Source organism: Podarcis liolepis, assembly GCF_965112155.1.
Source record: "Podarcis liolepis genome assembly, chromosome: 6".
Taxonomy (NCBI): Eukaryota; Metazoa; Chordata; class Lepidosauria; order Squamata; family Lacertidae; genus Podarcis; species Podarcis liolepis.
Window position 1 is genome coordinate 25997073 of NC_139559.1, and position 13285 is coordinate 26010357.

Genomic DNA, 13285 nt, shown 5'->3' on the forward strand with positions numbered 1-13285 from the left:
TAAATATTTACAAGATGTCATGTTATACCAGCAGGCATTGATATAGGGGAAAGGTGCCATCTTACATATTTTAAGGTTGCTTCTTTTGTGAAATACATAGAGGTGTGTGTGTGTGTGTGTGAGTGAGTGAGTGAGAGAGAGGGAGAGCGCGCGCGCATACTATTATTTATTAGATTTCATACCCACCCTTCACCATAAGGTCGTGTGTGAGTGAGTGAATGAGAGAGAGGGAGAGCGCGCGCGCGCATACTATTATTTATTAGATTTCATACCCACCCTTCACCATAAGGTCCCAGGGAAGGTTACAACAAAACGATTCTGAAACAAAATGGTCACAACCATAAATTAAAAGAAGTGTAGAAATGGCAACTTCATTATACATCTGTAAGCGCCATGCGAAAACTTTCTTGTTCAACCAGGCCTTCAGCTGATTAACAGTCTATGTCCTTTTAAATGTGTTTGCAAGAGGGTGTGTGGTTTTCTTTTGTTTTGTTTCTGGTTATGTTCTTTGTGGTTTTATTCTGTATTTTATGCTGTGATCTGAGATCGTCAAATGAAGGGTGGTATACACATTTAATTAACAACAACAACAACAACAACAGCTTCATTTGTAAAACAATTACATTTATTTTTAAAAATGCAAACATTTAAAAAACAAATCTATAAAGTCAGCTAAAAATAGTTCTGAGACAGATGCAGACTGGGATAATGATCTCCACTTAAAAGACTTGTTGAAAACATGCGGGATATGTTTATCATAAGGAGATCTGGGATTCCTACACATCATATATTTAAAGTACATCCCTACCAAAAACCCTGGGAACTTTACCCCTCTGAGAGCTACAATTCCCAGCCAAACTACAGTTCCCAGTTTTTACTTTTGTGGGGTAGAGGGAGAGAAGAGAAATCTGTTTTAAATGTATGGTGTGTACACGGCCAAATTGTGAAGAAGCAGACTTCAGTCAAAGGCACCGTGCCGTCTTTTTGAGTAGTGTGTGTGTGTTTATACAACCTTGTCTTTCTGCATCTTCTAGTTGTGGGCATGACTTCTGGAGCCGTACCAGAGCCTTTAAAGTGTAATATTTAAGCTTTTCACTCCCTGCCGTCTGACTACCAAAAGTAACTGTCTGTATCCTGATAGCATTTGTCGGGGCTAAACTTGGTTGTAGATTGACCTGGCATGGACAGGTATTTCCCGTTTTGTTCCCGCCTCGCAGCCGACAAGAGATTGCCCCAAAGCAGTCAAAGTTTGGATTCTGCTGGCTTCGCCTGTCACTGGTAAAGCCTTGCATTTCCAGCTTGTTCCTTCCTTATGAGCCTTCCAAGCACGAGGTGGCTGATGACTGTTCTTGGACCGAAGTCATGGGTATGCTGGCTAGATTTTTATCTCTCCGTTCTCACCCTGCCGTATATGAGGAGAGAAGAAGGAGGAGGATTTGCCGTCTAATTAGCAGCATTCCTGAGACGTGACTGGGTGGTGCTGCAGCCCTGTTGCGTTTGCTGCAGTCAGCTGCTCAACAATCCAAAAGTGTTCCAGGAACTTACTCTGTTCTGGGACTATTTGAAGAGAGACACAGATGGACTGGTGGTTGGTGTTTCTCTCCGCAGAGAAGAGCAATTTGTACTCTGTATAAAGGAATATGGATAAATTTGGAAAGCATGGCAGGTCCGGATTTGTTAGGACTCGCATTCCTAGACCTCAGGTCCTACTACAGCCAATCCAGCCTTCTGGTCATCCAGGTGTTTGCAGGTAATTCTCACATCTTTGTTTTGGGATGCCTCCTTTTTGGTGATTTACACTAGTGTAGAAGGTGGCATGGAGTTAGGAAGACCGTATTGTGCTCTGCTGGTAGTGTAATCAAATGGGAAATGCCAAATTTAAGGGACTAATAAAACTCAGTACGCAAAGATTGTAGCAAATACCGGTAATTGATATCGCTTATTTGTCTGTTTTTTGTTTTTTGTTTGCAATCACAGTCTAAATTGGTGCATTTTAAATGAGCTTCTTAGTAGTCTGTTTCAGGAAATGCAAAAAGTTGTTTCAGTGTTAGAAACTACTGCATAAACCCTTATTAAAGAAATGATAACTTGTCTTGGGAACTGTTTCTGAGTAAAGGGAAGTAAAAGGGATAGCATAACTTCTAATGGACTGAAATTTTCTCAATCATAGTTTAGAGCCAAATGTGGGAGTACGCCCAGAGTTTTTATATAAGATATACATAGGCTACATTTCTCAGCGCCTTTGTTTGCTTGTTGGTTCCAGTGAAAGCAGCTGGACAAGCTTCCAAGGAGATATACTTAGGATCACAGTGTCCGTATATTTATTGTGGTATTGTGGATATTTAGTCAACTACTGTATCATGCACTCTGACTTGGGAAGTACTTTCCATTTCCCATATTCATATAAGGCAGATTGATGCATCAATACAAGTTTGGTAGTTTTGTTTTTGTTTTGACAGGCATTTGTTACCAGGAGTTTTTTCTTTGCTTTATATACTTCTCATTCTAACAGGCTAGTTTCGGGTTTTTTGGTGGGGAAGTCGTGACTGAAGGATAGGTTTATGGGAAATTGTCAAGAAGCAATGGCAGAATAAAATAAGAGGAGGGTCTACTTCATTTTGAAAACTTTAGATGGCACAGTTTAAGATGACTGTGGGTTTTTTTATTTAAAAAATATTGAAAGGATCTCAATTTCAATATATCTGTTGTTCTTTTTGCCTCAAACTGCATCATGTATGGGATTTTAGTATTAACCAAAGCCTGATGATGGAAATTCAAATATACTGCTTAAATTGAAATCATGCATGCATGTATGTAACTCACCCAGTGCTTGCATAATGAATACTCTGTTACGTATTTGCAGGCATGATTGATGGTGCCTGTGACTACGTGATGCTTGCAAAATGATATGCCAAAAATCCCAATAGTTTAATTGCTCTTCCGAATGGCCACATGTTCAATTAGTGTCGTAGTAACCACAGCATCCGTACTGGATTGCCATTAAGATGCCTAGCCTTGTTGAACCCCGCAGTCTTCAGTGCTATCCTTTCCAAGAACTGTTACTAAAGCTGTGGTTATTGATCCAGATTCCCTTGCATCATCTCCAAATTTATCATCTTCCAAATTCAGGTTGATGAAGCCTGTATTTCTAGTGTCAGCAAGCCGACTGAGTGCCAGCTGTGCTGCATTGTCTCGCAGTTCAAAAAAACCTGACTCGGTCACATTCCACAAGGTGACCAAACTTCATGCAGAAACTATTTGGTGCATTTTTGTGGCGGGGTTAACTTGTCTTCGAGATAAGCCTTAAAATAAACACCTATCCCTTTTTCTCTTTGTCTGTGACCCTGAATTTAACCCCATCTGCACATCTCGCTTCAAAGAAGCTGTACTTCTAAGTGGCAGGTGCAGTGCTGAAGTCTGGATTTGGTTTTGTGAGCCAAACTGACCCCTCTCCATCTGGGGGTGGGGGGAAATGGTGACTGCAAGGAGCTTATGGATCTGTGCTTTTAATTTGCATGGCCCGCAAATCTCTTTAAGCATGCAGCTTAAGTGGATCCTTCTTGGGTTCTGTTTTGGTGGCCTTGGAAATAGTTTATTCCTCTACTGTTTACATCATTCCTTGCTAATCACTGAGCCGGAATAGTTTCTGTTTCCCAATGTTCTTCTTGAACAGCAAATGCTTCCCAAAAACAGGGGTGGAGGGTGGGGGGGGGGGAGAGAGAGAATGCCTCCATTGTTATATGGTAGAAATTTGGTCTCCTCTGAAGGATGGGGTTGCAAAACCGTATTAAATTATATGATAGGTTTTGTACTGATCAAGTTAGTTGCATAACAGTCTAAACTGGCTTTTGCCAGCCAGGCACCCTCCAGCTGTTTTGGGCTACAAGTCCCATCAGCCCTGCACACATGCACCAGCTGGGGCTGATGGGAACTGTAGTACAAAACAGCTGGAGGGCAGTGGGCTGGTCTAAATATGGTGGGAAAGGCTTTCTGTCTAAGAATGAAAAAAGAGAATAGCATTATTTGTACATTCTACGTATTACACTGTCTGGTGGAAGAGCATGTTAGACATGTATCAAAATGACTACAAGGCCTGATATTCAAAGCACGTGCTGTTTAAAACCCAACAAGAAAACGGTGGTAACCCTTCCAAACTTGTGAGGTGTGGGAAGTGAGGAAGGCCTCCTTTGGAAAGAAATTCCAGATTTGGTGGAGGGGAGAGGAAGGAATCATAAAGGTTCCTCTTTAAAAACCTTTCAGATTCTGACTTCCTTTTCATTTCAGTGGCACCAGTAGTGTCCCATCAGGCCTCTCAGTGAATCTTAGAACCATAGAATTGTGGAGTTAGAAGGGACCACGAGGGTCATCTAGTCCAACCCCCTGCAGTTCAGGAATCTTTTGCCCAGCGTGTGGCTTGAACTCCCAACCCTGAGATTAAGAGTCTCATTCTCTGCCGACTGAGGAAAGTATGCAACTTCCTCTCTCACTGGATCACTCCTACACTTGCCAGGGAAAGTCTGCCACACATCTCAGTGTATGTATTAGTTATGCACTGGCTGACCAGCATGAGTTATAGCACCCTGCAGGGTCAGACAGGAGATTACAAGTATTGAAACAGCGTGTTCAGCTGCTTTTGAACCCTTTGTTTGTTTGTTTCATAATATTTATACAGTATGCCGTTTGATTGTAGTTTTAATTTTATTGGAATTTTATTTACAACATAATATAAACCTCCCACTCCCCAATACACAAATCCACCCTCATTAAACGTGAACATAACATACAGTGAGCATAACATACAACAATACAAACAACCAAATAAAAGACTTCCGTTTGATTGTAAAAAACACACAAAAGAATAAGCAAAAAGAATAAAACAATAAAGTGATCAGTCAAGAACAGATATATAAAACAAAAATAAAATAAATAAAATTAAAGATAAGCAAAGCAGAGATTAAAACACATGGCAGAATTCTAGATATCTGAGTAGGCTTGCCTAAACAAAAATGTTTTTACAAGGTGCCAAAAAGTGAAAGTGCCTGCCTGATGGCAATATGCAGGGAGTTCCATACTAAAAGATCAATTTCTTACTAATGCAGAAGGAGTATTTTGTGGCAGCTATGCAACACTGCCATTATCACAGATTGAAGTGGTCAAGTGGTCATGTAAGGGGTAAGGTGGTGCTGTAGGTAAACCAGTCCCAAGCTGCGACAGGGTCTCACTCCTGCCAGCAATCGTGCTACACCATTTTGCACACAAACTGTAGCTTCTTCAGCCTGGATAGCTCAGTTGATGGGAGCATGGTGCTGATAATGCCAGGGTTTCAAGTTCGATCCACAAATGGGACAGCTGCAGATTCTTGCATTGCACAGGGTTGGACTAGAACAGTGTCTCCCAAACTTTTTTGGGCAACGGCACACCTGTTTACTGAAAAAAATCTCGCGGCACACCACCATTAAAGCCCCGCCCCGTGACGTCAGCGCGCAGCGTCACGCCGGGAGGGACGCACGAAAGTGAAAGTTTTTTCCCTCCCCCTTGCCGGGGAACCTCCAAGCTTTGGGGGTGGGAGGAGGCAGCAGAGCGAGGGACTGAGGGACGGCGGCAACTGAGGCGGCGGCGGCTGTTGTGGTGGTGGCGGCGATAGCGGGCGGAGGAGGGGGCGGCGGCGGGGCTTGAGGAGCCGTCGCCGGGAGTTGCTGCTGCTGTTGTTGCTGCTGCTGCCTGGACATGCCGGCCTCCTCCTCCGCTGTCTCGCGCTCCTCCCTTTTGCACGCGCTGCCCCGCCGCTCGGCACCACCACCGCGGAGCCGCCCCCGGCTCGACGCGGATCCTCGCCGCCGCCGCCTCTCACCGCCCGACTCGCCCGCCTCCCTCCCACGGCACACCAGCCAATGTCTCACGGCACAGTAGTGTGCCGCGGAACACCGGTTGGGAAACACTGGACTAGAAGATGATCAACTCTGCAGTTCCATGATGCTATGATTCTAGATCACGTGCAAGAGAAGCCCCAGATAGAGCATTAGAAGTCGTCTTCTCTCCCCCACCTCCTCTAGATGAGTGGGACAAAGGCCTTTATTGTACATCTATTGATTTACCGAAGTCTAGTCAAGGAACTGGCAGCTGAGCTTAAGAGGGAACCTAGATGTTTGCCTTCCACATCCCATCCAACCGTCTTACAACTTGAGCCACACAGTTTCCAAAACAGTTTTGAAGTTCAGTGGTACCTCGGGATGCGAACGGGATCCGTTCCGGAGACCGTTCGCATCCCAAACAGAACGTAAGACGCGACAGTGCGTCTGCGCGGGTCACACATGTGCGTGACATCATTTTGACCGTCTGCGCATGCGTAAGCGGCAAAACCCAGAAGTAACGCGCTCTGTTACTTCCGGGTCGCCACGGAGCGCAACCTGAAAGCACTCAACCTGAAGCGTATTTTCCCCGAGGTATGACTGTAGATGAAAACTGCAAAAACTTCTTTAAATTGAGAAAGAAAAGCTGCCGTTTGTTGTCAGGTGAATCAAGGAAGAGGTTAGGTTAGGCAAAAACAAACAAACACTGATCTTGGAGGAAATAAAAATTGCCCCACATTGTGCTTTTGGCTTAGCAGCAGAGAAAGCAGGAGATCATCATATACGTTGTAAAAGCTGTTGCATTTTTACCCCTTCGTTATTGATAAATCAGTGTAACGGGAAATGGAGAACACAGCTCATTCAGCATCCAATTCCTTGGCGCATTGCAGAGGGGCTTTCAGCTGCATGGGCCTCCTTGGAGAGAAGTTCTTCTCTGAACTGTGAGAAACCCTGTGCATTTTGTAATTGGCTAAGTAGCCTGTCAGGGTTACATTTAGCAGGTGCCAATGCCATTGGACTTGGTTTCTTTGCTTGATACAGTGATTTGGAAGTGAAGGTAGTCCTGTCTCACTACCCTTTGATTTTGACTTGGCTCATAAATTTGATAAGCAGGTGCTCTCCTTTTGGTTGACCTAGTTGCCACAAATGTTGAGAAACTGAATGCCATTTGTGCCTGTAGAGGCAGCAGCCACCCTAGTGCATATAGGGAAAAACAGAACTGGGAGTGGTGAGAACTGCCCTGTGGCTGTTACACAATTACTTCACCTCCCCGTTCGTTGCCTAATCTTTTTATCCTTTTACGCTCACAGTTTCCATCCACGTTCACACTGAATTGGCATTTGTGGAACACTGCAGAGCCCTGCTTTGAGCATGTCTACTTATTGGAGTTTTATTTATTTTACAAGGAAATTCACCAAGATAAAAAGAAAAATCCAGGCATAAGTAATAAAACCAAACAGGGAGAAAGGGAAGAAAGATCTTCCATTAAGCCACAGGTTATATGGCTATATTCCTTAGCTCAAAATCAGTGGTCACACATATGTTGATTAAACAATTTCATTTTAATTCTCAAAAAATTATGAAGCCATAACTATTATACAAGGATCAGCCTTGTGTTCTACAATGTTGAATAAATACATTCAGTCAGGAAATGTGTGAGAGAAAGAAATTATGTTCTCTTGCTCTAATGAGTATCACAGTATTTTAATATTCTTTTGGAAGCCGCCCAGAGTGGCTGGGGAAACCCAGCCAGATGGGCGGGGTATAAATAATAAATTATTATTATTATTATTATTATTATTATTATTATTATTATTATTATTATTATAGCTTGGTCATCAGGGTATAATCTCAACATCTATTAAAGCACTCTGTGATAGATGGAATGTTCCTTGACATCCATTTGGAAATAGGTATCTACAGTATTGGAATTTTGATCTATGAAATTCTTAACCTGTTGTGTTGCTTTGTTGAACTAGTGGCTGCATACAAGAGCCACATATAGTAGAATTAGACCTGAATTCAGATCTGCATTCAGATCTGTTAAAACTATTGGATGGCCATTTGCCCGTATTCTGACTGACCTCCTTTGCAGGGTTTGTGAGAATAACATGAAGGGAGGTAGAAGAGTGGAACAATATGATAATCTTTATTGTCGTTGTCCCATACAGAACAACAAAATTGAAAAATCTACATAAAACACTCAAAACCCAACAAGCCTGCTATCCCAGCTATCCCAACCTGGTTAGCCCCCTAAAAACTCTGATACCCCATTTTTAAATACAATATACTCCCATAGAGACTCCTTATACTGTGTTTAAAACCAAAATCGCATTTGGGTAGAAACTGTTTCTCAGGCGGCTGGTCCTAGTCTTTATAACCCTGTACCTTCTTCCAGAAGGCAGAAGCTGAAAGAGATCATTTCCGGGGTGCGCACTATCCTGCGCTATCTCTGCAGCTTTCTTATGGCACCTGGAAGCATAGATTTGATCCAAGGTGGGAAGAGTGCACCCAATTATTCTCTCCGCAGTCTTTACAACCCTGGACAGCATTGTTTTTTCCCTGACCGTTCAGCTCCCAAACCACACACACAGTCCATAAGTTAATACACCCTCCACAGTACAATGGTAAAATGCCATCAACAGGTCCTCTGAGCATGCTCCTCTGAGGTCTTCAGAAGGGTAGGATAAAATGCAATTTAAAAAGGAACTAACCTCCACTGGCCTCTTGTAATGTAAAACCATAAAACAGATAAGCATCATAAAACAGCATTCCAGCAGCAAAGGGAACCAATTCTTTGAATCAGTTACCTCCCAAGATCTGAAGGAAGAGATGCATCTAAATGTGAAATCAGAAAACAAGCAATGTGTGGGGACAACAGTCAAGTCCACAAGCTTGCTTGTGTCGCAACTTGATTAAGCTTTCCCTGAGCTGATTCACACAACATACTAAGCCACACTTTAGTTTAGCAGGACCATGCAAATGTGCAGACTCCTGGAGGGGAAGTCGCATCCGCTTTGCTACTCTCTAGTGCTCCACACTAAGCAAAGCCAAGGTTTGCCTTCACACAACCCTGAGTCTCCGTTCCTGTGGCATGCTAAGCCAAACTGGCAGCAAAAAAGGATCTGGGAGGAGCAGATCGGCTCTGGAGCCCAAAGAGGAGCCCACCTGTTTGTGCAATCTCACAAAACCAAGGTTCAGCTTAGCATGCTGTGTGAACCAGGCCACTGGTACAGTGAACAAACATTAAGAGCCCAGAAGTTTGAACGCTGTATGGGACAGTTGCATGTGCCTGCATTTCAGGAAGTTGGACTAGATGAGCCATAGAGTCACTTCCAGCTCTATGATTCTGTGTATGCATAGTCCTACTAAGCCAAGATTTGGCATGTTGTGCGATAACAGTGCCAGAGGCTGCACCAGTAGCCTCTGGGAACTGCAGATGTTTGTGGAGAGGCAACAGTCCTGGTTGCAGATAATGGGCTGTCATCTCCACACTCTGTTCTAATACAGCACCTGTACCGAACAGGTCCTTAGCAGTTGCTAGCCTTTTGCATTCTTGATTTAAATTCTGTTGTATACAACTGAATGGAATACCATTTTTTTCTGTGTCAGAAATAGATGGTTTCCATGTAAAAAAAAAGCCTGTAAAATCATAAGAAGAGCCTGCTGGATCAGGCCAGTGTCCTACCTGTTGCATGGAGATCTCCGCACCAAAGATTCAAAGCACATGGCAATCTCCCAAAGGATCCTGGGAACTGTAGTTTGTGAAGGGGGCTATAGCAATTGTAGATCTTGTAAAGAGCAAACTACAGCTCCCAGGATTCTTTGGGAGATGCCATGTGCTTTGAATCTTTCATGTGGAGATCTCTATACAACAGCCAAGTTATTGTGGCACCATCTGAAGTAAACACTGCTTTTTGCCTGGCTGGAATGTGCTCTGGACATCTCCTCCTTGCTGAATAGAGGTGTGTGTGTGTAGAACCCTCTTGTGTTTTGAATGGGCAGAAAGTAGCCTACTGTACAAAGATAGGCGTTGGATTCACTGCTGCTTCTCATTTCGGCTACTGGGTCCTGCCCAGATCCCCACAAGGGAATGTTACTCACTCCTGCCCTATCACCATATCTCCCCTTGCCTGTGCCCCTGTTGATCTGCACACCCCAACCTTCCTTCCCTCCCTCCCTCTCCACTGTCTCCAATTTTTAACTCTCCAAGGCACATATCTGCCTGCTTTCTCACTTGGCTGCTTTCCCCACCTCTTTTATGATTATTGTTATTGCTGCAAAGTTTCTGCACTGCAAGGGAGTCCTTGTATCTGTTGATCAGGCCAATGTAGGTTTAAGTAATTGCTTAGTACAATCCGTTATTGCAACGAGAGTGCTCCAGGCATAAACTTGGAAGCAAATTAAAGAGGGACTTAGTTTCCCACTTCATTAACCCCCTCCCCCTTGCTCTTTTTTTATCCCTTTCATCCATCCTCTCTCTTCCAACTGATTATTTGACCTTGAGAGACTAGTTGAAGGTTGGCGGAAGAGCTGAATTTCTTGAAGCTGTCTGTCATTTCCTCTGACTTCCTCCAACTCTCAGCGCCCCTCTTTACCAAATCCTTACCTGGTTATATGCGTGGTGTGTGTACTATGTATACACAACTTTGTGGCCTGATCCACTTGAGTGGTCAAGCTTTCACTGGGCTCCTTGCTCAGCTGTGTCTGAAAAAATCCTTTCTACCTAAGCTCTGATAGCATCAGGCTAAAGGACCATTTACCGTATTTTTCGCACCATAGGACGCACCGGACAATAGGACACACTTTGTTTTAGAGGGGGGAGAACAAGAAAAAAAAATTCTCCCCCTCTCTGCCCAGCGCCCCTTCAGTGAAGCGGCAGGAGGCGCTGCACAGAGAGGGGGAGAACTTTCCCCCTCTTGTTTTCCCGCTCTAAAACAAGGTGCCGTTTAAGGTGCGTTCAGGCGGCTACCTTGGAAGCCTGGAGAGCGAGAGGGGTCGGTGTGCACTGACCCCTCTCGCTCTCCAGGCTTCAGGTTCCTTTCGACCTGCTCTTTGGGGCTGGCGGGGGGAAGCCCACCACCAGCCCCAAAGAGCAGGTCAGGGAACAGCGGAAAGGCGCAGTGGAGAGGCTCCTGCCATAGCCAGGCGTCACCTCTCCAGCCAGGAGAGGGTCGTGGGGGGCTGCTTTAGCCCCGCGCGCGTGCTCTCCTGGCTGGAGAGGTGACACAGGGCTGTAGAGGTTCCTGCCCTCTCCAGCCAGGAGAGGGTCGCAGGGCTATGGCGTCTTCGCTCTATAGGACGCACACACATTTCCCCTTCATTTTTGAAGGGGGAAAAGTGCGTCCTATAGAGCGAAAAATATGGTAGTTCAGCATCCTGTTCCCACAGTGACCAGTCAGATGCAACAGCACTCTCCCCCAATTGTGATTCCCAGCAACTGCCATTCAAAGGTAGACTGCCTCTGACAGTGGAGGTACTTTGCCCCTAGAAATTACTCTAGTATTCGGAATTTTCTTCTTCCAGTGTCGTTGGCATGGATGTCTTTGAGATGCCACCGTCACCATTTCCGTTTTTATTGCAAGCTAAGTTGGAACCATTGTGAAGTGGATCACATTATTGTTGGCTTCTGCTTGTGGCAAGCAAGTCTACCCTGTAAAGCGGTTGAGAACAATAAGAGGAAATGCTCTTTATTAATGCAGCTGCTGAACTGGAAGGCTGTCTAATTCCATTCTCCATGTGGAAAGGGCGTTGAGAAACGCAAGGCAGGAATCCAATAGCTTGCGGGGGCGGGGAGCATCTATTTGGGTGGAATGATTCAACCTTGGAACAACCGACTGCATAGCAACCTTGGCTTATGTTTACTGGTCAGTAACCAGTGCAAAGGGTATATTTTGGCCTCATGTGCAGCTTTCCCCCTTTTTTGGGTCTGTTTTTATGGTTATGAATATTGAAAGTTACTTGATGGGCTCTAATGTTGGGTTAACAACTGGGAATGTCCACTAGGGTTCGTGGCTTAAAATGCAGCAAATCTGTTTTCGCCTTCTGCCTTTCAAGTCATATTTGCATGGTGCTGTACACATCGTAAGAGGAAGTGGGGATATCATCATCACCCAATGTGCACGGCCTATTCAGACACACATGCCCCGAACTCCTGTTCATGAAGCTGTCATTTGCACGTGTGCACTTATGAGCACATGTGCGATTGCTGTCTCAAATGTACACATATGTCTTACGTTCGATGTGAATGTGGCTTAAGTTTTCTAGTTGGATTGAAGCGGGTTGGGGGGGGGGGAACACATCAGAAGCAGTAGATCTCCAGTAAGTGAAGGAATGATATGGTTTGTGGCTACCATCATGTGTATATGACTTCAAAAACTAGCAGAGGGAGTACACTGGATGCAGAGTAAGTAGTAATGCACACACAGCCCTAGATTGCAATTCTGTGCACCCTTAGCTGGGAGTAATCTTCTTTGAACACCACATCTGAAATAACATGTATGGGATTCATCTGCTTGGATGACTTAATTTCTTACAGGCACATCACAAACCAGGCTGAGAAGAAGAAGAAGAAAGCAGTTTGGTTAGGAAATTAACAGCTAACCACTTGTTTTCTGGGTCCTTAAGCACATATAATGAGATTCAGGGCAGAGCTATGTCTTCTTTCTTCTCTTTCTTTGGCGATCACTCGTAGCCGAGTAAGATTGTCTTCCATAAACACGGTTTTAACAATGAGTCCGTAAGTGACTGTGGAGGCCAATTCTGGATCCACGCGTCCTTTCACAGTGGGGACATTGGTTTCTGAGCGGGAGCTGATCACGGTGTGGATTTGCCAAGCATGCCTTCCTCCTAGCACGTTTCTCCCTTGCGTCCTGAGTTTGAGTGTCTTCAAAGTCCATGACACCTTTGGTAAAGGCTGTTATCATAGCGTTGACAGGCCCAGGTTTTGACTTCCAAAATGTATGCATTTGCTTCAGGCAAAATGCTGCTGTGTAATACATGCTATTCCTAAAGCAACAGTGCATAGAAATGAGGGCAGTGCTATATGCGACTTGGTTGTTGGATTGGGTGCAACGCAACGCCAGCACTTAAGGGTGCAATCCAAACCCACAGTCGACTTCATGTGTGTTGGGTAGGGTGAAGTTCTCCCTTCACCCAGCTCAGAACAGCTCCCTGCCTATGGAATGATGCTCCCTGCTCTGCCCACAGGCAGAAGTACTGCTGGTGTACTCTGTATAAAGCCTGGAAATGGAGCATCTGGGCAGAGGGCAGGGGCTGAGCCAGCCTGGGAACCACTGGTGACATTGTGACCTTCCTCTGCTTGACAGGGGTTTGGATTACGCAGTAAGGTTTTAAAATAAATAAATAAATATTGAAAATTAAAATATGGGAGTTCAAGTGAACTTGATTTAGTCATCTTCTATTAACCCTCCTCC

The 13285-nt window shown here is 44.6% G+C and overlaps 1 protein-coding gene across 2 annotated transcripts in view; it reads left to right on the forward strand.

Annotated features, from left to right (window-relative positions):
• The first annotated feature begins 1151 nt into the window (after nt 1–1151).
• ARHGAP40 (Rho GTPase activating protein 40) overlaps nt 1152–13285 on the forward strand; it is a 39625-nt gene continuing 27491 nt past the window's right edge. The window contains exon 1 of one of the 2 annotated variants that reach the window (XM_083508068.1): nt 1152–1750. In XM_083508068.1, the coding sequence (XP_083364194.1) occupies nt 1641–1750 (110 nt within the window). In that variant the 5' untranslated portion in view covers nt 1152–1640. The remainder of the gene's footprint in view (nt 1751–13285) is intronic. The other variant, XM_083508069.1, reaches the window with a different exon arrangement.